The sequence below is a fragment of the Cavia porcellus genome, unplaced genomic scaffold (genome assembly GCF_034190915.1).
Source record: "Cavia porcellus strain 051 isolate PalLab524CR breed Dunkin Hartley unplaced genomic scaffold, mCavPor4.1 scaffold_14, whole genome shotgun sequence".
Taxonomy (NCBI): domain Eukaryota; kingdom Metazoa; phylum Chordata; class Mammalia; order Rodentia; family Caviidae; genus Cavia; species Cavia porcellus.
The window spans coordinates 36,202,200-36,227,435 of NW_026947497.1; the positions used below are offsets into that span (position 1 = coordinate 36,202,200).

The 25,236-nt window shown below is 35.6% G+C and overlaps 1 protein-coding gene across 1 annotated transcript in view; it reads left to right on the plus strand.

The window, feature by feature from the left end:
• The first annotated feature begins 8,879 nt into the window (after window positions 1-8,879).
• Ttc29 (tetratricopeptide repeat domain 29) overlaps window positions 8,880-25,236 on the plus strand; it is a 219,524-nt gene continuing 203,167 nt past the window's right edge. Inside the window, exons 1-3 of the mRNA XM_023560358.2 lie at window positions 8,880-9,049; window positions 13,746-13,843; window positions 15,761-15,844. Of these exons, the coding sequence (XP_023416126.2) occupies window positions 13,752-13,843; window positions 15,761-15,844 (176 nt within the window). The 5' untranslated portion in view covers window positions 8,880-9,049; window positions 13,746-13,751. The remainder of the gene's footprint in view (window positions 9,050-13,745; window positions 13,844-15,760; window positions 15,845-25,236) is intronic.

Sequence of the window (25,236 nt, forward strand, 5' to 3'; positions counted from 1 at the left end):
TAATATTTTTTATCACACCAGGTAGCAAGGCACAGCTAGAAACTAGGAAATACGAACTATCATAATTATCTCATGATAGGTTACAGATGAAGAATCATATCCATTTTTAAAATGTAAAAGTAGGCAAATAAGCATTTTGATTGACTGGGAAGTTTTTAGTAAGTTGCCCTTCACATTGGAGTGCCCAACCATCTGAATATCACCCCTTAAAATAATTTCATTGTTATGAAAGACCCCCGCATTTTATAAGATGCACATTGTTCTTTTTGATATGTATATTTGTAGTGCTAAGGAGCGTAAGATGCCTGGTATGTTTTGCTCTCCAGATTTTTAATGTCTATCAGTACAATGATTAAGAATGATATTTTATGAGTCAGTAAGATAATTTAGGTTCCTATAGACTAAATTTTATGGAAATAGCTGGAGTTGACAGATTATCAAATGGGAAAATAAAAATGCACTGCTAGGTAAAGACAAATTTCTTTTTACCCCCTATTTATTGAAATACAGAGTAGTACACAATATATACTGCACATCATATTTACCCAGAAGGAAAGATACTAGCAAGAATAGCAACACAATTAGAGTTACAATCAATTAAATATATATAAATAAATATATATGTATATTTCCAGTTAATCCAGATATTATTAAATGGAAATATGCAAGGAATTTTTGCTCGTATATTTTCCAACTCTGAAACTCCCCCAGAAACAGTCTGACTTCAGATTTACTACTTTGGAAGGGGAGAGTAGGTTTAGCTTGCATTTGAATCAAGGTAGCTTCTCCTTGAGTTTATCTCCAGGGTTGCCTAGCCAAGATAGAAGTTAAATGTCCTAGCTATTCATATAATATTGGTTTAGTCTGTTTTCTGTTTCATTTGTAATGGAAAGAAGTTTATTTATCTTACGTTCTGGAGACTAGACATCCAAGATGGGGCAGAAAGAGCTAGCAAAGGTCTTGTGTTGCATCAGAACATGAAAAAAAAAAAAAAAAGACAAGCAGGAAGGGAAAACACAGTGAACGATCTTACTTTATATCAGCCACTTTACTAGTAAGGAATCCAGTCCAACAAGAAAGGCATTAATCCCTCTACAAGGCCCCTTTTTCCTCCATCACCACAGCAGTCATCAGGTTTCACTATGAATTTTGGAGGGCACGAACAATATTCCAACTGTAGCGGCCATTTAATGTCTGAAACTCCCCCCGAATATGCTCTGTACTAGCTTGTCTACATTGTCTATTAAAAAATGTATTGATTGCTGTCAAAGTTAAATTTTTATAAAAATAGGTGATACTATATTTAACTATAATAAGCCAGTGTTGTGGTCAAATCTATTGAAACTAACAAGAGAAGACATAGTAACTACGGAAGATCATCTATATTGTGGTCTTATATGTCTTATCCATTGCATGTTTTGCTAGGAAATTGTTTTGCTGTCTTGCTATGACTTGGTATTCCCTATAATACAGAGAGGATAGATATATATGTAGAAATTCACACATGGGGTTTTTTTTCCTTCTTTTTAATTATTTACGGGAACAGATTATATAATGCAAGATGTAATGAACAGATACTCTGAGGAAGAGATGCTAAGAAACCCGAGGCTAATTTTGTAGCATTATGATAGAAATACTAGCAACACTATTGTTCACTGATTAGAATGACATTGGACTGGTTTCTTGAGTTCAATTTCAGCATATGTAGAGATGGGGACAGCTATCACAAAGAGAATGAGAGATGCGATGGTAGTTACTATTGTCTTCTCTAATTTGGAACTTGAGGACCTAAAAAGCCTCCAATGATTTGATTAGTTCTATAATATACAATAAGTATATAAGGTGGGTGAAGATGGGAACAACTATTTGTAAGAAACTAGAGACAATTAGATAGACAATAAAGATCTCCAGTGGGCTTGCTGTGAAATCTGTATTTCTTTAAATTTTTTTTTAACTGCTTTGTTCTGTTTTGATATGTTTAATCTTACCCTCTTTGAGATGTAAAACAAATGTGTAGGACTGATAACCATATTACTGAGCTCTTGTTCGATCATAGAACAGAAGGGTTTGTAGTGTCACTTTATGAATGTCATTCTAAATACTTTAATTCTATAACATGAGCAGCTATTTCTAAGATGACAATGTGTAACTTATCAACCAGCAATTTCTTACCGTTTGTTTTTCTGTAAGTTTGTATTATTTCTACCCTTTTTTATCTCCATGTATTCTTTTGTTTCCTTTTCTTTAAATAAAAAAAAAGAAAAAAAATGTATTGATTGGTGAACTGTACGTTTACACAGTGTGGTTTTGTCATTGAAATGAATGGAGTGGAAACAATTACCTGGGAAACGTTTCTTCTAACAATGAAGTGTAGCTTGTGAACTTGGAAGATCAAGGACTGACCAGAAGTTGCCTTGTGTTTTTTATTGTCTCTGGCTCTTGTATCCTTGACTTTAGGAAAACTTCCTGAGAAACTTTATTATAATCTAATTAATCCTTTCAATGTTTTAACTCAGTGCAGTTGCTGCATGGAACATTCTCAAGGACCTCTCATCCCTCTCCTCTTATAGTAAAAGTTATTCCATAGGTCAAGTGGCCACTAAAAGTGACACCATTTTTCTACAGCATTCAGTAAGATTTAGTGGACTTTACAATAGGATGAAATCAGTATATTTGAGAAATTTTTTAAAAAGTCTTTCACTTACTATATAATAGTATGAATATTTTGGGTCCCTAGAAACTAGCATTAGTTCAGTTTGTGTTTAACTATCCAAAAGTTTTGAATATACCCTTTCCTTCAGTGTAACTACCTGAGTAAATGCAGAAGTTACCTTTGAGAAAGAGTAAGGAAAAAATTCAGAGTATGCCTTTGTGGAATTTCTGGATTCAAGGGCCTTTGGGTCTAGTCTTAGAATATAGTAAGACTAGAACTCTGTTTTCTCTTATACTAATTTAAGTCAGTCCTCGGTTTATCAGAGTTAGAATATTTCTCTCCTATTCTCTTTCAAATCAAATTCTGAGCAAATGAGTTACTCTTCATTCAATTCCTGGCAATGCCATGACCAATAAATCACAGTAAGAAATCTTTGCATCATGCCATTCTAATTAACACAAGAGCATTGCTGTGTGTTATTGAAAATACACTTATTCTCCTGTTGCGTTTTAATGATCTTTCTTCTTTTATCTAGGAATACTGCATCTCCTTCGAAGTCATGGTGCCACTTTCACTATAACACCTCCCACTCCCACTCCAAACCACGGAAAGAAGTTAGCAAAGGCTGTCGCACTTTCCTCCATAGATCTCAAAACTTGAATGAAAGGAAATTTCAAGATTTTCTTAAGGAACATAGTTAAGAGATGATTCATGCATGATCAATGTACCTTTGTGTTCTTGTCTGTGAAAGACTGTCAATTTCTTCCCTTAAATTAAGTTATTTTTTTAAAACACAATTTACTTTCCAGTTTGCCAATTTTTATTTATCAAGCCGAAGAAGTGTTATTATGTAGGATGCACTCAGTCACCTAAAGTAGCATATAGAATCTCAATTCTCTGGGAAATGTACCCATTTGACAATTTCATTCTTTTTAACATTGTGTTCCAGTCTTTTTGTTGAAGAATCTTCCCAAAAATCTATTTTTCAGGTTAAAATAATGTGCATAGAGCTTTGCTGACACAAACTAGCAATTGTGTGTGTGTGTGTGTGTGTGTGTGTGTGTATGTGTGTGTGTGTATGAAACCTTCTCAGAGTTCAATTTTTTAAGAAAAGTTTTCCCCCAAGACATGATAGAATACCCTTCTGTTTACATATCTAACTAAAACACTTTGGTAAGAAAAACTATTTTGTAATTCTTTCTTAAATAAAAGTCTCAAGCAAAAAAAATAACAATATTTTTATGTAATGAATCAACATCTATATGAAACAAAGGAAAGGAATTTTCTAAGCAAAGTGCCTCCTCAATGGAAGAGGTTTAATAGGGGCTGAGAATGTTAAGCTACTCAAATCTCCTAAATATTCCCAGAGAGTTCCATTTCTATTGTTAAACTGGTACTCTTTTCTGATGAGTGCTCTAACACTTACATGTCTGATCTTCCTGAGTTAAAGAAGCAGTTCTTGCTGTGAGTAAGTCACTTGATATTTTTCAAGTGGTCATACAAAGCTTCTGAGTTATACTCCCTGTTTTAAGAACAGAATTTGTTGAGTTTATCATTCTCTTGTTTAAATTATCCAGTGTCACCAAAAACATGTATTCAGTCTCAAAAGCCTAAATTCTTCATTATTTCATGATGATCTTTGGTGAGTTGAGTATCTTTAACACACAATTATTTATAAATATTATGAGTTGAAAATTACTAGCTTTCCCATCCAAAGGCGTTACAATTTTCTGTGTTATTTTAAAACAACAAGGACTAGAACTTCATTATCCTACTAGATGTAGATGACCAAACCCAAGGACCCTACAGCTCCCTGGGGACCCACTGTCTCCAATGCAGCCCCTAGTACCAACATCTTTATTAGTTAGAATTTATTCCCAAGCAACAAAATGTTACTATAGCCAAATTAGGCTGAAGCAAACAGACAAGGATTGAACAGTTGAGCTCAGGAACTGCCAAGAATCAACAGTGACTGAAGTTAAGAGGTGCACAAACCACAACAATGATTTTTTGGCAGGAATTGTAATAGGAAACTGCGGCTGGTATAGAATAAATGCCAAATACTTTTGGGCTCTTTGTTTTGCTATTCAAAATTTAAATTCCAAGGTACTTATCTGAAACATGTTTATCTTCTGACACATTCTTATTTCTTGATTACAGGAATTTAGAGCACTGACACTGGAACAAGAAATAAATACATAATAGCCAATGCACATTTAAATAAATTAAACTGTTATACATTTATAAAAATTAGTGATCTGTTATAAATTGAAGATATTTTATGTTTGGGCTATATGAGCTAATAAGTGTCTTCTTATTTTCTGGTGGCGCTGGGGGTTAAATTTAGTGATGGTGTATCACTGAGTTCCATCCCAAGCACTCCTCTCTACCCCTTTTCTTGAGACAGGATCCAGTACAGTTTCACAAACTGACCTCAAACTTGCAATCCTTTTGCTTCAGTCTTCCAAGTAAACTGGAATTACAGTCATGCACAACAGGCCTGTCGTTTTCACTATATTTCTATTATTATTCTATATTTTGGGGGTTTTTTTTCTTCCTCTTAATTTTTCCTGCATCATTGTTTTTTTGTTTTTTGTTTTTTTTTTTCTTTTTTTTTTTTTTTGAACCAGTAATCGAACTCAAGACCACATGCTTGCCAGGCAGGTGCTATGCCACTGAGCTATATCCCTGGCCCTTCTCGGCTGTATTTTAGAATTCTTTTCCTAAGGAAGATTTAGAATCTGAATAGTGTGGTATATCTCCCTTACCTTTCAGGATGTCAGTAAAATAGAAACTTATAAATATCATAGTCAATAATAATCATAGTGAAAATAAGATAGGCGATGTCTGTAACAAGCGAGAGAATTTACAGACCTTTGAAGACAAAGTGGAAGGTAACAGGTTAAAGAATAAAATAAATAAAAGAAGCCACAGCACCGAAGGTATAATGGATGATTTTCCAACAGAAGCCCTGGAGTTACTGCACAGCATCTCCAGGGGAAGTAGAACTAAGTAATTATCGAAAGACTGAAAATGAAAATAAGGGGGAAATTCGGTAAGAACATGAGGCAAATTAGGGGTGAATTAATTCACACCCTGTCTGACCACCTCATCTCTAGACATCGAGGGTTTTAAACATGAGCACAACTTCTTTGTGAGGATACTAAATGAACTTGGATTCCAAGTGTACATATTGGTGCCTGAATGTTGAGCTGCTTCATATTTGGGTATAAAGATCAAATAAATAGCTGGTGCCTTTTTGCTGTCACCTTAAAAGAAACCCAAGGAGACATGATTTGCCCACTGCATCTAGAGCTGTCAAAATTCTCACTCAAATCCAAAAGTTAGAGAAAAACAGTCTTATTTCAAAAATAATAAAGGCAAATTACACCAGAAATTCAGTTTTCCTTAAAGATGAACCAATACTTATAGGATTAATGCTGAGCTTCAACTACTAATAATTCTTCCTTATTTCCCATAGTTATACAAACTTGGTTTTTAATAAGTCACAAGGTTATGCCAAAGATCATATTTTTCAGTTTTCAATGAAGTGAATCGACAGTACAGTCAAGTTCTTGCCAGCCGAATGAAGCAAGTACAGATGTGCTCATTTTCTTGAAAAGAACATGACCCTGTACAGGCTTTCTTCAGACAAAATGCAGAAGCAAAGGCTGGGTCATCACTGAGATGATCTTGGGAACGGAATGCATACACAAGAGCCTCAAAACAAGAGGCTAGGAGTCTTGAAACTGTGGGAGATCACTCTAATTCCTTTTTTCTTTCTTTTCTTTACTTTTCTTTTCTTTTCTTTTTGTCTTCTTGCTTTTCTTTCTGTTACTAGTAGCTGAACTTATTGGTAATTAATGTTGCAGCCAAAGACAATGAGGTACACAAAGAGAAATTTCTATATTAACTGAAGAAAAATTTTCCTGGAGAAAAAGGTAACTTAAAGAAAAAAGAGAAACCTTAAAAATTAGTTAATACATTCAGAGATAATTGAGAAGATGTGACATTCATTATTTTAAAAATCTATTGAAAGGAACAATCAGGAAAATTAAAGAATTCTCAAAGACCCCTTCTACCCACAAAAACATCAGTGAAAAACTGGAAAATAATATTTTCAAAAATTTCCAGAGATAGAGAATGAAAATGATCAAAAAGAAATATAAGCAACAATTCTAAGAGTTCTATATTTCATAACTGCAATCATAGAGAAAGCAAAATTGCACAAAGAAATTACTTTTAAAATAAAAGACAACTATCTAAATCTGAAGAAAGATGCACGTACTTAACTGAAGGATTCTGTCTCAAGAACACCTTGAGATGTCAGAAATCAGAGGATAAAAAGATTAAACTAAGAAAGCGCTGCTTTCAGGAGAAAAAGGTACTTTGGAGAATAATCATTGTGATCAGACATTTGGTTCTTCAGTCAGACTCACAGTGAGATCACAGTTTCCTGCCTGAAGTTGAGTATGTTTGAGTTATTGTTGCCAATGAGGTTTGAAAGGAAGAGCTGGCTATCATGCTGGATGAATATTTTGAAGCTATTATGCAGTTTGCTTGCACTATCTTTTCTGCTACAGACAGCAATGATAAAGGTGGTGACAACCCTCACAGTCCAGTTGTACTGTGACAATGACATGTAATAATCCAAACCTGATTTAGGATGATTGTATATTGTGATGAAGCAATAAACTTGTAGGCCTTGATATTTGTTGTAGTCACTGCCAACATAGATCTAATTAAGAGAACACACAGAAATGAAGGAAAATCAAAGTGATACTGGGCAACAGAGTAAAATGAAATAATAACTTCTAAATGCTGAGGAAAATAATAGTCACCTAGAATATCCAATCCTGCCAGTTGACCACAGGAAACACAAAGACATGGTCAGACACAAAAACTAACTTAGTACATTCTTTCTTCAGATATTAGAGCGATACATTCAGTAAAAAATATAAGCAAAATAAGGAAGATTTGGAATAATTTTCATTTTGTAAGAGTGAGATAACTAGCATACTTCAAGAACAACTGTTCAGATTTTGTGATGCATCGGCTTTCACTAGATGATTAACATGTGCATTTTGGGCAAGCTGACATGACCTAAAACCTTTTCTTCAGAGCAGAGGTCAGAAAAGGGCACTCCAGCTGTTCTTACACAAGAGCAAGGATCAGTTGCATCACTGCTGTCTTCCTCTTGAAATTCACAAACCTCTAACACAGGAAAAGAATAAGGACAGGAACAGAATTTACAGGAGTCACAGCAGAGCTGTGTTAAGAGAAAACTGGCAAATGAATTCCTAAGAACAGAAGGGGACTTCCTAACGTGAGGAATAAGGCAAAGCTCAATCACTGGCACTCACAACGATCAACTGAATGTGTACGGTACACTCAGCTGACAGAAATAATTTAGTGATTCGTTACAGCAAATTAGGTGCTGTAATGAAAGCGTGGTTGCGGTTGTTACGCTTGTTATGTCGTGGTTAATAAGATGAGCTCAGTGAGCGATATCGCCGCTCCCTCTCTTACAGTGTGTATGTAACAGGGAACGGTGAATAAAAAAAAGTCTCACTTCACTGCACTTCTATATTTGAAAATTTTAAGCATCGAGCCTCACTCGTTTGCACCTATGCATATGAGAGAATGAGCAAGAGGGCTCGTTCTTTACACCTGCATGTGAGAGAAGAAAAAATAGGATGAGATTACCAGGGTAACGATTAGATTGTGTAAATATAAAATTCCAAATTTCACCTAAAAGTTTAGCAGTAATAATAATAATAAGGACAGGGGGCATGGATTGAGTTTCTTTAGTTGACTACAATTCAAAATCGGATTATTTTACTGGAGACAGAATTGGGAAAGGTATGTGTAAGGGTCTGGAAGCAACAGAGGACACTGAGAGGCAGTGGGCGGTTTATCCAGACAGATAAAACCACAACAGATCATGGGGTTATGAATGCAAAACGAGCGCTTTTCCACCAATCTCATGGACAAAATGGAAATGTAAAAATACTGAGAATGTAGTGCTGTGGTGGAAATAACCCGGGCGGTAAACTCCAGCCCAGATTCCGTGAACTTCTGAAAGCAGCCTTGCTAGAGAAGTCGGCTCTGCCAGGAGGTCCCGGGTCAAAGAGCCCTACACCAGGCACCGCCCCCACACGCAAGAGTCGGAGAGCTGTCCAATCCCTAGCCCCAATGTAGCCTAACTCCGCCCCCGACCGACCGGCCCCGCCCCTCCGTTTCCCTGGAGACGCTCTCCGCGTCCTCTCTTTCCTAAACTCTGCCTCTGAAACCTGGCTAAAAGCAGGGCAGCGCGAGCGCCCCGCACCTGGTACTGGTGGGGGGCTTCTTCCTCCAGACAGAAAACCAGTGTTGCTCCACAGTCAGTCCAGCGAGGTTTGTGATGGCGTGGGCTAGGCTGGGGACAGGACTTTGTTACTTCTAGGAGAGCTGGGCTGTTCTTCCAGGCTGTTTGTGCCCTGACCCCATGAGACCTTCCTCCTTCTGCGGTGTCCAGCTTCCTGAGTGGAGACCCTCGCTGTTTAGTTCAAAAACGAAGGCTTTTATTGCTGGGCAATCCCCCCGGAAAAGTAACTAGGGTGTAAGAATAAGTCCGGGGAGAGAACCAAAAGGGAACTCAGATGCTCTTGATTTTGGTAAAATTAATTAATTAATCAATTAATAAAATTAACCATGTCTTATAATTTTAAAAGAACAAACTATTTGAGTATATAAATACATACACATATTACAGATGGCTTGGTATTCCTGCAGTTAGTGATTAGCTTCACTTCTTAAGTTTACCTCAGCGCAAGTAATTTAGTATTTTTTGAATGAATGAACTGAATTTCACAACTGGAGAGAGCAGGGGAGTTATCCTACTGACTTGTAACTTTTGTTTTTCCTCTCGCTTTTGTTGTATAACGTTTTGCTTCCTGGTTTCCAGGATGAAATCTCTAACGCTAGAGAGATGTTCATTAATAATCTGTAAATGTAAACCAAGTGACACGTGGCCTGGTGTCAGGCACTTTTGCTACTTTGTGTTATTTAACCATCAATAAATCAGTTGATGGGAGAAACTTGATTTCTATTTATTTAGGAATCTGCCTAATTATCTACCACAGAGTGCTAGAAGTTTCAAAAAGTTTAAGGCAAAGAATAAACATATTTAATGACTCCTTAAACTCATGAATAGTTTTTACTGTTATAAAGAGCACAATTTCTGATTTTTCTTCTGTATGTTTCTTTAAGCTTCTTTAATACAAGAGTCTGTGGTGATGGTTCTGAGAAGTTTTAATTCTTATAATTCTGTCATATTTGTTCTGAACTCTCTAGGGGATATATAGTACATTTTCTTGCTGTGGCTTGTTGCCTTATTTCTCTCATGCCAACTTGTACCCCAAAGTGACTGAGTCTGGGAACAGGTCAGCCTCAGATATAGTCCTTTCCGGAGTAGCCTCTGTCTACACTGCACCCCTGTGCCATGGTTCCTGAGGATGGCATCCCCTGGGGATAGAGGGCAGGAGGGGAGGGTTATTCTTTGAAGAATTTTACTTGGGGGCCAGAAATTTAAACTCACACCATGAAACACATTTCTCAAACCTTTCATCCTGTATTTTTCCATTCTCATTTGTCTTTGCACGTGGGGGCCAAACTTAGAGACTGTAACCGCTGATACAAGAACCAACCAGCAGATCAAAGATTGCACCAAATCTCTTCTGAATATCAACAGTGGAATGGCTGCAGGCGGCCTTTTGATCTTTGTCTCAGCCCTGTGGTGCCACATGTAGCACTGCCCACTTGCTGGCACTGACGGGCTGCCTCTGGGTCCTCTGAGCAGACTGCTTCAGCCTGGGTTCTGTGGGCTAAGTTCACTTGGTACCAGCCAGAGAGGTACTTCTCACTCTCCTTCTCTCTTACCTGGACCTGAGCGATTCCCCTTCTTGTAACTACACACCTGTAGTGTGTTTTTCTCTGCAGTAACAAGCTGGGAGAACTCTGATGGCCAAGGGCAGTGTGTTCCATTTCTGTTACAGACCCAAGTCATTTACTGCACGGCACTGGTTGTATTCCTCACCCAAGTCTGGGTTGGGGGTCCCACTGTCTGGTCAGCACAGGGAAAACACTGCAACTCATATTAACACAGAATAAAAGGCTTTCATCACTCTGTAGATAAAACTAAAGGCTGAATTGTCAGGTCCCTGCACATACTTGTATTTATTCCCTCTTGCATTTTCCCTTTGGTTGCTTCTGCTTGCTAGAATACAGCTAATTCCTACTTTAGGAGAATTCAGCAGAAATAATACTAAACTTTTAAGTTCATAAAAAGACAGTGTTTGCATAGATAATTTGCATGCATTTCAAATATTCTATGCATCAACAAATTCAGGTCACACATTATTCATTGCATAAAATAAAATACCTTCTGTGACCATGTACTGATCATGAAAAAATACCTTGCCCAACAGGTATAGGCAAGGTAGGATATGAATTTACAGCAAAAAGAGAGCCTGCTGGATTTCCATCCTATGAGCTTAAATTTTCCAACACAGATTGATTGAGGGATATTTTTCCAACATGTAGTTAATAACTTTTCCCACTTGCTAATTCAGCTCTGACCACCCCCCATTCCGTTTGTGCCTTGAGGCTTGCCAGCAGGGCTTGCAATACTTACATTAAACTAAATTTAAGAGTAAAGGTGCTCCTGCTGCTCATGTTCTCAGATCAGAGGAGAGCAAAATGAAGGAACTGGCAGCTGAAACTTTAATGGTAGGAAACGTTGGCGTAGAGTTTAAAAAAAAAAAAACTGTAGTTGATCTATGTGACAAAGAAGACATGTTCCTCTCCATGTACATCATTCACATTTGGTTCCATTAGATGCTTATATTTTCTAGAAAAAAACTGTATATTGCAAGTAAAGATGAACAAGGGTGAATTTTATATGACAGACTGCTAGACTTTCCTGGGAGGAGGCATTCTATGCACCTGTTTGGATTAGAGTTGTGGGGTCTTATTTCTCCATCTGCAAAATGTTGCATCTTCCTAGTTTGGGGAAGCATCTTGATGAACCTTCCAAAGATACCTGAAATTGTGCAGAATTTCCCCTGGTCCCAGGCTATTGTATAATGTTTTGGTAAGTAAAGATTGACCCTCAGAACAGTCTTAACTAGAAGAGATGGAATGTCCGTACTCAATACAGTGTAATTATTGTTATCTTCTATCCATCTTGAAATCTATTAGGGCAGGGTAAGGGTTAAGAATTGGCTTGTCCCAAAATTAGTCTGTAACTTTGAAAGCCTCTGAAATTCAGTCATCACAGCTTCTGTGGAGTAAGTAAGCTCATGGGAAGTGAACTGGGCAAGCCTGTGGTGTCCCTCAAATCTGTCTGTAGATAATCTTTAACACATGTTCTGCATAATGTTACCACTTAGCAAATTTATACTTTTCAAGTAACTCTACTAATAGAACATTAGACCGAATACAGTTTTAAGTTAAGAAAGAACTAAGCCACTATGTTACTAAGGTATGCTGTGAAATGCACAGTATGTTCTGGATGTTTTTTTTGAAGGAAAGGACTAATGTTTATGGGTGGTCATGCTTTCAAGGTAAAAGTATACAAAAAAGGATTTGTGGAATATACTATGCCTCAATAAGCTAAGGTTAGGATTGTGTTATATTTAAAATAAAACATTGACCTGCATTGGAATTATCTTTTTAAGTAGGTGGGAAAATGTTTTTAGGCCAAGGTAATAATTTTTTTTTTTTTTTCAGAAATGCAGGACTGACCATCTCTATTGAATTTAAAAGATTTTCCTTCAAGTCTTAGTGTTCCCACCCCAACCCATCCAACTATGGGTTGGTAGCACCGGAGGACTATCATGTCTCAGCTGCCCAGAGGTGGCCCTATCTTGGCCCTGATCACACCCTCACCCTCATGTCTACATAAGCCACCATTCTCTCCATCCCGCTATCACAGCAGCCTCCCGGCTGGCCTCTCTGCTACCTACTTTCTTTCCCTATTTTCTCACCTCAAAAGAGAAGCTGGAGTGATTCTTTCAAAGTGCATGTGAAATTATGTCATTTCAATGCTGCTTATCCTCCAGTGGATTCTTCCCTCAATGACAAAAAAAAAAAAAAGTGACAATTTTTACAGTAAATTTCAAGACTCTGTACTGCTGGAACACTACCAAAATTGTCCTTAGCTCCTTTGACCTCATCTGTTTTGCTGTTGTTTATCGCTCACTCTAGTGTTTGTGAGCATCTGTGTAATTTCTAGTTCCCTGCTGTATTTTTCACTATAAAATCTTGTCATCTATCACCTGAATGGATAAGACATATTCTTATCTTATGTATTTTGATAAGATATTTATAGAATATATACAGTCTATACATTTTTGCTCACATGTGTATTGCCGGTCTCCATACCTATAATGGAAATTCTGTGAGGTCAGAGATATTTGTCCCTTTGTTCACTAACCTTTGGCACTTAGGACAGTGCCCTGTCTCTAAGCAGTAGCTCAATAAATATCTGTTGAATATATTCAAAACCTATATTGGTTATGATTTGTTGTAGGTCACGCAGGTATAAAATGCTGTGTGAGATAAGGAATTTAAACAAACCTTTCTTATCACTTCTAAGGAAAGCCTTAATTTGTGAATGATGTTAAGAAAGCAATAAAGTTCGAGCTTTTTTTATTCACTGGTTGTGACAGGAGAGCAAGACAGAAGCATCTGAAATCCATACCTAGCCTAAGAACCTTCATTCTTTAATTGCAACTATGCCCCTAAACAACAAAACTTTTAGCAAAGCAAGCTGATTGTCTGAATCTGCAATGCATTCATCAGGTTTCCTTCTTATTTAGTTTGTAGTGAAGATACAGACAAGTGATAAATTGGCTGAAAAGCCAACAGCAGAAAGAAATAATGAGAGAAGCAACATGTAGAATCCACTCACTGACTACTGTTCCTAAGTAACACAACAATAGCTCTATCTATGGAGGCATTGCGCCCTGGGAAGACAGACTAATCACGCCTTAAAGAATTCCTTGAGGATTCATTCTTTACAATGCCATTTCTGCTTGTTTTTCCATAGTCCAAAATGACCACCCTTCCCCCACTGCCCATGAAGCGTCCAAAGCTTATGGCTTTAGCCAGACAGAAGTTGCCGTGCTCTGCAGGGACAATTTCAAGGTACGTCTCCTTGGTTTGCAATTCTTTTCCTATGGAAGGAAATGTCTGCAGTAAGAGATAGTAACAGCATGTCTCAGAAAATAAAATTGTTTAATGAAATGAGAGAGAGAAAGTGTTATATTCAAACATTCAGAATTGATGAACCTCACTCCAAAATTGTATTTATCAAACTCAATTAAGCATTTTGTTAACTATTGCAATTACGTCACAGTTCCTAAAGAGTTTTGAGATATTTCTTTTAAAAATATGTATAAGGAAGGGAAAGAAACTTAAAAATGAAAGGTGTGTGACTTTTAATTCACAGGAACATAAACACAGACTTCAGCTTTAAAGGGAGAATGGATGTGAGGTGGTTGGCAGTGACATCTGTCACTCATTGATCACCAGGGTTGACTGGACTGATCTCCATTGCTAGGCAGGTTTCTCTCTTCACTGTCACCGCTCCATATGTGTCCCTCCTCCCATAAGCTCCTAAAGGGACCATTTTCTAGATCAAGGGCATAGGGGTAGTTGCACTCCCCTGCTAGACCCTCCAAACAAGCTCTCAAAGGGGCAAGCATGCACGTTTACTATGAGGATAGATTGGCAGGCACGATGTAGCTCTTGAAGCGATGCTGGGATCTAAACTGTACATCATCAGACTGCTACCAGCAGTGAAAAGCTGCTTAGCTACTGGAATTGTCACTGAGAAAATGCAGAACAGAAAAACTGGAGGCATTTTTATCATGTTTATGAATATTAACTAAGATGGTGCAACTTTGAAATTGCCATTTGTAATTTTATTGGCTTTTAGTAATATGTATATTTATCAATATGAATCATTTGCATATGTAAGTTCGACTATTTTCTTTATATACATAATTCTCAATTCCTTTAAGGCATAGTGATCAAAGTATTATGAGACTTCTTTGTTCTCGTATCTCATTTTTAGTATTTCTGAAAAGACCAAAGTCCTTGGACCAAAATAAATACACTGCTAAACTAACATTAAAGTTCTTTTAAAATCAAAAATTTCTTTTTCTGTAACTGAGAAATCTTTTGATAGATGCATAATTTGTATGTGTGTTCCAGCTTTGTATCTTAGATTTGAATGTTGTGAAATATTTGCAAAATCTGAAAAAAAAAACTCATTCCCCCTGTCTTTTTGAATTACTGTAATTATATTTTCAAGGTGCACAATTCCAAAAATCAGATGGATTTTAATGAAAACTTCTTTTATTCATTTTATTAGAAAAATATTTTTATAATTAACCCTTAAGGCAAATTTCACATAGTCATTAATAGCTTCTGAATAGAACAAAGATATCTGCTTAACTCCATATCTCAGTGGTTATGAGAAATTAATAGCATGTTTATTTTTTTAAAGTGAACAGAAGTTGTGAAGGTGAGCACATTGCAGATATATTGCTCAGTAAAATCTTAGAAATCATGCATTTGACTCTCTAATAATGTTTTGAAATATGTGTGTGATTTAAGAAACATGATTTGAACAACATTGCAGGAAAAAATTTAGTAATGTTTGTATCAAGGAAGTGTCCTTGATTCAAGATTCTATGTTAAACAAACATGACTTCTGCAGCTGGAATATTATGCTGTGAAATAGCACAAACAAAATGAAAGACATCATATTTGAGGAGAAAACTCCTCTTATGTAAGAATGTGGATTATTGCAATTTGTTGGTATTTTATCTGTTTATACACTAGTTTTATTGATCTTCCCTATTTGTTTCTATTCAGGCAAATTAAAATTTTGAAGTGATCCATGAACAGCTTAACTCTATAGTGTTTAGATCAGAATATTTATTGTCGATGCTATTATGTCCTGAATAGTTCTGTTCTCCTGTTGGCATTTTATGTGTTTGGGAGCTTTTCAACTTCATAAGGCAGTGCTTTATTACTTCGTTCCATTTCATTTAGGTCTCAACTGATCAAAGAAAAAGATGACATAGATCATTACCTGGAGGTGAATTTCAAAGGACTGTCAAAAGAGGAGGTTGCTGCGTAAGTATAACCTCTTAAAGGTACTTTAATATGAAGTTTGTTTCTTTGTCTTGGTTCTTTATTGAAATTTCAGTTTTCCTGTGCAGTACACTTCTTCACTGGAACATGGCATTTAAATATTAAAGCTCATATTAAATAGTGATAAGTCATGTCTATTGATCTTACACATATCAACATTTTTACTTTTATGGCTTCCAAAATTCTTATATTTACCAAGATATTATACCATAATATTTAACATATTTAAGTCTGAGCTGTTAATTGCTTATTAACCTTTATTTTAAGGTTTGTTCTTTCCATAGAGAAGAAAAGAGCTTTAAGAGAAAGATTTGTATCCTTTTTTTTCCCTTGGTGATTAAAGAAAAAATAGCTCTAGTAAGTGTATTTTTCTTTTCCCCAATAACCCACAAAAAGAGTCAACAGATTGTAGTTCACTGTGTAATTTAACAGTAATTCTAAAACTTCTGGATTTATATTATAAATGAACAATGTAAAATTTTACTTTTATCACTATTTAGAATCTAATATATGGGATAAATGAAACCAGAATAAAAATCCTTGTAAGTTTGTGAGAAATGTGTAAAAACCTAACATAATAATACCCAAACTTAATATTAGTGACCTATAGACTTAATGACTGCTATAATCAGTTAAGTGTAAACATTAAAAAAATAGAAATCTTATAAATGTAAATGCATTCTACTGAATTCATTAAACATTTTAATGATAATATTTTATGGAACAAATCTTCTAAAGTATTATCTTACATAATGTGAGATTCTACTGAAGAAATGATCCAAATAATATTTTGGTATAGGTTTCAGATATCCTGAAATAATAAACTTCTGATATATTTTATTTTGGTTCACCTTATCTTCTGAATTTGTATATAACACAGAAATTCAAAGTAGTTCAGTCTGTCAACAGCTACTTTAAAAAATAACAAATTTTTAAAAAATAAACAAAATAAAATAACAAATGTTAGCAGTAACTGTCACTCATTTCCACAGCGTTCTCTAACTGCTATGCATAATATCTAGGTTCTGACAATTATTTTGATTCTTAACTCATTAACTGCCCATAGCAACTTGTTAGATAAAATTAAAGGGCAGTATTGCATGATAGTATTGTTAGTAACTAAAAAAAATACACATAATATTTGCACTGTTACTTAAATATATAATTAGCCAAATATCTTCAATTGGCTTAATAAATTAGGAATTAAACTTATGCTTCACAAAATTCAAGAAACCAGAAACTCATATGCACCTAGGCTTTTTCGTGCAGACTGGAGAAAAATTTTATTCAAAGAGAATGTAAAATAGACTATGATTATGAATATTCTCTTAATAATATTGCACTACTTAATATTTTTCCACTACAGATATGACCAAATTGACTTCAAAAATTTTCTGTCCTTAATACTACAACCTTCTTAAAGCTTCCTTGGATAGCTTTTTAGACAACTCCTTCCATGAGATAGTAGATGCAAGTCACTAGGATGGACCTAGTACACGCTCAGCTCCCTAGTGTGCTTTGGATTGATACACATTCTAGATCTCACCCCAAACAAATTGAATTGCACATAGAAGACAAAACTGATGAATGATTTTAGCAACTCTTAACAAAGCCTACCAAGTGCCAAGAAGAATTATGCCTATTCTATTAGGCATTAAGAAAATTCTGCATAATATTTTTTATCAGTCATCCAACTCTAAAAAGATAAATTGATCCATAAGCATTTATTAAGTACTTACTTTATATCTAATAGTGCATTTTCACAGTGAGAGAAACTATAAATTTTTTCTCCTTTACAAATGTTTTTTCTGCATCGTCAAATTCCCCTTCCTATTGGATAAGTCTGACTAGTACTCATAGGTGCTCTAGCATTTTCAGAGACTTTTTCCCCCCCTTCTAGACCTTCACAGCAAGCAGAAGTATTGTTCTAATCTGTTCACATTCCATTGTTTCCTCATCTGCCAATGAATAGATTTCCATTCCATTGATCTTACACATATCAACATAAGTGCCTGCTGAAATTTCTCTGTTAGCGTCACTCATGACTGTATCCTCTTCTCATATTCCTTGATACCCTTGCAGAATTTGATAGAGGGCAACACCCCCCTTCTTGGACAGTCTGCCCTTGTAGATTGTGGGAAGCCTTGTTTTATGGTTTTCCTCTACACTGTACCCCTCAGCCTCTTTGCTGGCTCAATTTCTTTATTCAGACTCTTTGTAGCTAGGATTTCAAGGCTAGGTTCAAGGCCCTCTGCTCCAGCTACACTCTCAAGCAGGATTCAGTCCTACAACTTTAAATACTAGTCATATTTATAAATTCAACATCATCTCTCAATCGAGAGAATGTAAGTTTCAAATTTTTATATCTAACTGCTTCCTGGACATGTCTAGCTAGATATGAAATAAACATTCCAAGGCCAATAAAACTCAAAGCTAGATTGGTGCTTCCTCCCTGGTCCTCTCCCACTGCACCCCAGTAGTCTTCCTCCAGTCACTCTCTGGTTCAGCGAATGGCACCACAGCCGCCTTGATCTTTACTTTGCCTTTACTCAGCTCTGTTTGATCTATTTTGTCCACATCAGATACAACTCCAAAACATCTCCTGTCTTCTCTTCTTCCCTTCGTCACACAGCTGTCACCATTTCTTACCAAAACCACTAGGAAAATCTACTGGTCATCCCATATCCTTTCTGGTGCTACCAAACTCCAGTGCTCTTTGAAATGTGTAAGTCAAGACAGTCTTTGCTGTGAACCCTCCAAAAGCTTTCCAAACTCATCAGCTGGCCCGAAACTGTGGATGCTTTGGACTTGGCTGACCTCTCTGGTCTTACCTCCCTCCCTTTCTCTTCACCACTCTGCCTCCCTGTATGCTTCCTGTCACGTGAAGGTGCCCTCCCCATGGAGCCCTTCTCTGACCTCATCATGAAATTTAAATGAGTAATTGAGCCAGGTTAATTTAAATAACTGACAAATTCAAGAATTTATTTTACTTTGGAACTGATAGACTCGTGTGAAGGCAAGGAGCTTCGTTCATGTTTTATCATCTACATTTACAGAATGAATTTCATGTTTTGTTGATTTTTAGGTTATTATTTATTTGATTTTCTAGAAATCAAATGCATTGTATTTTATATTTAACACTGATGATTTCATTTTATTGGATATATTTTCACATGTTTCATTGATAGTGCCTGGTGATTACTAAAGAAAGATGCATCTGGGGGAAAAAACATTTGAAGTATTCATACACTTTGGGTTTTTAATTCTGTACAGTATGATCAGACTGTATTGTTATTTTCTAAAAGGACTTGAAATATCATTTATCATGCCATAATTGCTTTGAATTGTTAAGTAGTAAAAGTGTCGTAGATTCAAATACAAATTTCTGAAATGACAGTTTTAACAACTTTAGCTATGTGTATGAGGATACAAATAAACAAAATCATCTAAGGATAGAGAATGTTAATGTGATCCCTATTATTTTCTGCTTCAGATAACAGACTTTTTTTTCTGTGGAGGATTCAGTTCAGATTTGTGTGTGTGTCTTTAAGACATGGTTTTCTTTTGTCATTTCTTACTTTCATTTATTGACATTTACTGAGTTCTTTCTGTGAATCAGCTCAGTGACAATTAGGGCTGTCAATTACCATATTACCAATAATGAAACAAAACCCATTTAATTTCATATCTTTTAAGGGTTTTTTTCTCTTGACTAATTTTTCTCTTGACTAATTTTGAATTGTATGATTCAGAGTAAGTTAGTGTTTAACCAATTAAGTTTTTATTTTAAATTTTAAAATTCTTCCAATGATATTTTTATAAACTACAGGTATGTTTATTTTACCAGTGTGGTGCCTGGGTTACCCAGTGGTCAGACATTTAAATAGAATCAAATATTTCATAGCATTATAACAGAGATTTATACTCCTTTGAGTGTGCCCTTATCAGACTCACTCATTTTTGTGTAATTTTAATGCTTTTATGAAATCACTTTTCCTTTTCAAAACATTTTGCTCTTTTGCATATAATGAATTGTCTGTGGAAGTCTGCAAATTAAGCTTTCCAAAGAAGCCAACCACCAAGAAAATGCATACATGATGGTCTTAGCATATTGGGTTTTGTTTCTGGCAGTGTGCTTTGCTAGTATTAAAATAGAAAAGGTCGGGGCTGGGGCATAAGCGGCATACGCGCCTGCTTTGCAAGCAGGCAGTCATGAGTTCCATCCCCGGTACCGATAAAAAAGGAAAAAAGACCAAAAACAAAAAACAAAAATAGAAAAGGTCCCAAACTCTTCAGGCTCCTCTCAGTTTTTTTATATGGTTGAAAAATGTTCCTTAAAATATTCCTGTTATTGCAGGTATATAAAAATCTTAGGAGATACCCATATCCTATTTTGTTTTCTATATTGAAAACTAAAGGCAGGGTAATGACTGTGGTCTCTATCTCAGTTCTTAAAGCAAATCCGTGCTAGGGGATAATAAGAAATTTGATTACTGCAAGGCTTTGATAGGAGTTATCAGATCCAGGTCATCTCTGGTCAGTGTAGCTAGGTGATATCTACCTTTGGATTAGAAAGCTCCAATATTCATTTTGCCTTTGAAATAAAAACTTTTCAGTGTCTAACTAGGGAATCAAAATGCTTAAATGTTTAACAAAGAGAATAAAAATTCTGCAGAAAATACTGTTCTTTGGTAGGTTTAAATTAGATTATTTACTAAATTTAAAACTATATTTACCTTAGAATGACTCTCTGAGAACATTTTAAACACTCCAAACTTTCTTCAATCTAGGAAGACAATTTATCAAGACACATATACTTTATATGTTTATAAATATATGTATATATATTGTCTTTGAATATATATATATATTCCCAAACATTATGCTTTAATTATTAACCTCAATTTTCTGTATATTACTGGTTAAACCTGGTTGAATACATTTTAAATATTTTTCTTCAAGTTAACACATAAACATGTTAAAGAAAATTAAATACAACTAGAAAAACCCAAATGCAAAAGGTTATATTTTCCTCCCCCCAATATACACATCCTAGACAAAAGTTCACATTCCATTTTTGATAAAACTGGCTGTGAGATTTGGGCGTGCTGGGACATACCTGTAATCCCACTTACTTAGAAAGTAAATGAATAAATCATTTTAAAAGTCTTGATAATATATTTAGATTTATCAATTTTAGTTTCATTTTATGGTTTTATATTTAAATATTTTGATTATGGAAATGTACCAATGTACTCTGGGTCCTTACATTAAATGTATGCATTGAACTACTATATTATCTTCCAAAACTCCTACATGATCAATAACAAAGAACCTTCCAAATATCTTTTGTTATTTTTGAACTTTTTTTCATTCTTTTCATGTTCATGAGTGAACATGTTCATAAGAAATTACTTGGTCAGAATATTTTCTAAGGAGCCTAAATCATACTCTAAGTATAATGGGAAGCTGTGGAGTCATTTTCTGCAGGGAAATGGCACAATGTGACCTCACTTTGAAAAGCACCTGAGATAGCAACAACCCATGTGGGAGAGATGGGGTTGGTTTGATCAGATAGACGGAGAGGAGACAATGAGAACTGGTCTAATTTAGACTACAATTAAGTGAGAGGAAGGTCAGTTCACGCAGGATAATGAACTTGGAGAATGAGTAAAAGAAGCAATCAAGGATGGCTTCATCTGAACCGACCTGAGTCTCTGGGGGAAATGTCCCCTTCACACCTAAGTCTCCAGCACTATCCAGAACACAGGAAGCACTCAATAATTTTTTTTTAAATGAAAGCCATCTGTAGCCCAGCGATGCCTACCTTTTCCAGTTAAAATCTTTCTATTCCATTTTGAAATTTATTGTTTGTAAAAATAATGGTAATACTATTTCAAGCATATACTGTAAATTAATTCATTTAATCCTCAAAAAATCTAAGATGAAGCTAATCTAAAATTTACTTTTTGTTAGTTCCATTTATGCTTAAAGATGGAAGCACAGAAATATTAAGTGACTAATATTATCAGGTCATGTGACAATAAGAAGTGTTGGACATTCTAGTTCGAGAGTTCATCCTCAGCCATACCATTCCACCTCTGAAGTTGCCCAGGTCATTAAGCTCTGCTCTCTTTTATATCTCATCCTTTGTGTCCTGCCATTCTCTTGGCCTCAAATACTCTTCTCTTTATTGTGTCATGGGTCACTCTTCCTTATTTTTAAATGGCTCAGCTGTATTAGGTAACCTTGCTACCAATCTGTGATACCCAGATCTCCTCCCATTCTGCCACTTACACAACTGTGCTGCTTTGCTGGTTTATACTTTTCCTCTATCAGAATGTAAGTTTCCAGACAGCCTGGGCCATAGCTCTGTGTGCATCCTCGGTAGCTGTATGTGCTGAGGTTACAGATATGGGTGCTTGAGTGCCCATGACTTTGTACCCCTCTGTAGCGTTGCACATGTGCACTGTCTAGAATACTACCTTCTCCTCATGCCTGTGTGCTTGGTAAGGTCTTATCTTCCAGCCCCAATTGAACTGTTTCTATCTTTATGATGCCTCCTTTGGACTATCCTGATCACATGGTAGATTTCAAAACTCTTGTTGAAACTCTCTTAAGAGCCATTGGTGATAGTGTATTTGTGTTTTAGTTTTCCCTCTTTATTAATATTTAACAAACTATAGATTGTGACCCATCAGTACTCACTAATGAGAGAGTAGTTTGGGGATCATGGCCAGCATTTTAAAACTAAAAAGCAAAACAGAATAGAGTGCACTGCATCCAGTAAGGCTAAGTATTGAAAGGCTGCCAGGTGTCATGGAATATAGTGCTTGGGTTTTAAAACCAGACTATCCACGTCAAGCCCCAGGTTTGCACTTGCTCATAAAGCAACTGGTTGACTTTGGGTAAGTTCCTTAACTTTCTTGACCCTTGGCTTCCTCATAGGGAAAAAATACAAATAGTGATAATAGGATTAAAAACTGGTTATGAGGATTAACTGCCAAAGAGATTGGAATATTTTGTGTACCAGTACTTTTAAACTTTGCTTCATAATTTACATATATTATGTATATGCATGCATGTACTGAATTGCAATCTAATTATCTTTCTTACTATTGCCAGAAAAAACAATTCCACTCTGAACTAGGAGACTTTGAAAGCACAGATTTATTTTATTCACCTTTAAGACTCTTCTGACTTGACTTTCACGATGTAATATTTTTTTCTTACTGTTTTTCTAGAATAGATTAAAGAAACAAAAAGTTAACATGTTGTGTTACACAGCTGTCAGATTATAACTAGAAAATGAAAAACAATTACAGGAGAAGTGAATAAACACAATAGAAACACTGTCATTGTTATGCAGGGTTCAGTCTAATCTTGGGTTTCTGGGCTGACCAGGTAAAGAATTTGTGATGGAGAGAGAGATTCTCATTACTGATGAAAGGACACACATGAGTGCTTCAAGAGAGACAAACTTTATCCTCATACTAAATTCCAAAAGAAGTTTATTACACGTGCTTATCCAAGAAAAATGGAGAAACGTTGAAGAACATTGCAACCTGAATGGACTATAAAATGGTTACATAGACATCTTGTCATAACTATTGCTTATCTTGACTAAATTTTGTGTCAAGCAAAATAGTAACAGGTAAAACACATTAAGTGATTGTTACATGTTTACTTCTATTTTACATAATCCTCACAACAACTCTAGAAAAAGCAGCCCTTGCTCTTAGAGGTCAGGCATAGAGAGGGTAGAAAATTTGTCAAAGGTAGCTTATTGTTGTAAAGAAGCAGGATCAGTGATGTAGAAAAAAGTGCCTCATGGAGAAGAAAGGATGAGTAAGCTAGTATAAAACCCCAGAAGAATATATTAGGGATGTATCCAATGAATATTTTAGAGATCAGATTCCAGACTCTTCCAGAACTTGTAGGGCTATCTGGATCCAGAATCTCCATTCAATTTGATATCTATAATGATCCAATTATTCTCCAACCCTTATCCAGCTTTCTATTAAATTCCCTATTCTTATCTGAAACAATCTCTTACCCTACCTTTAGCTACCCCAAAGTAGCTAAAGACATGTGTTGCTGAATGTGGGAGTTGTTTTCTTAAAAGTTAGGTTGGGCTAGGCCTGGGGGTGTAGCTCAGCAGCCTAAGCTCCTGCCTGGCAAGTGAAAGGTCCTGAGTTTGATACCTGGTACCCAAAAAATGAAGTACATTAAAAGTTAGTTTGGCCTAATATTTTTCTCCTTCAAGGTCAACATCAAGAAATTCATTTCCCTCGTGTGGTTAAAATGCTCATACCGTACATAGGATAGTGAATTCTTACCCTGGTGAGAAATGAAGAAAGGAAAATCAGAAATCTCAAGAAATATTTTTTTCAGGACCAGTTGAGATATTACTAGGGATAGGAGGTGATATTTCATACTGGTAAAAGGAGCAAGAGGCATATAATCTTGAGTATTTGTCTACTAATCATACAACTTCAAAATACATTAAAAACTGATAGAAAGAGGAGATATAAACACTTGTACAGCTGTAATTAGAGATTCCAGCTCCATTCGCTCAATAATTGCTGGAAAAATCAGTGACTATGTAGAAGCCTTGAACACTTTCAATCACCTAAAATAATTAACACAGAATATTTCAACAAAAAAGATATATTCTATTTTAAGTATTTATAAAAGATTGGTCAAGGAATAGGATATTGTCAGTCATAAAACAGATGTTAATGTCAAACGACATATTACTTTTTTTTCTCTCCTTTGGTACCAAGAATCGAACTCAAGACCTTGCACCTGCCAGGCAGGTATTGTGCCACTGAGCTATCTCCCCAGCCCTGCCATATTCTTAAACAACCTATGAATCAAAGAAAAAGTTTCAAGGTAAATTAGAAAATATTTGAACTGAGCAAAAAAAACCCCCAACATATGAAAATTTGTAAGATGCAGCAAAAATACTACTTTAAAGGAAACTCTATAGCACTAAAATTTTATCTTACAAAATAGGAATATATAATCTCAATGCTTTCAGTTGTCTTTTCCAAAACTAGAAGCCAAATGTGGTGACCCAGGTCTATGATCACCCAGCAACTCAGGAGACTGAGGCGGGGGATCACTGCAAGTTTAAGGCCAGCCTGAATTACATAGTGAGAGCATGTCTCATCACAAAAAAAGAAAGAAAGAAAAAAAAGAAAGAAAATTAAGTTCAAAGTTAGCAGAGAGAAATAAATAGTAAAATGAGAGAATAAAATAGATACTACAGAAAAATGATTTTTATAGTTTATTCTTTGAAAAGATAAAGAAAATTGATTAATCTTTAGTCAATGATCAGGGAAAAAGTATAGACATGATTTATCAATTTC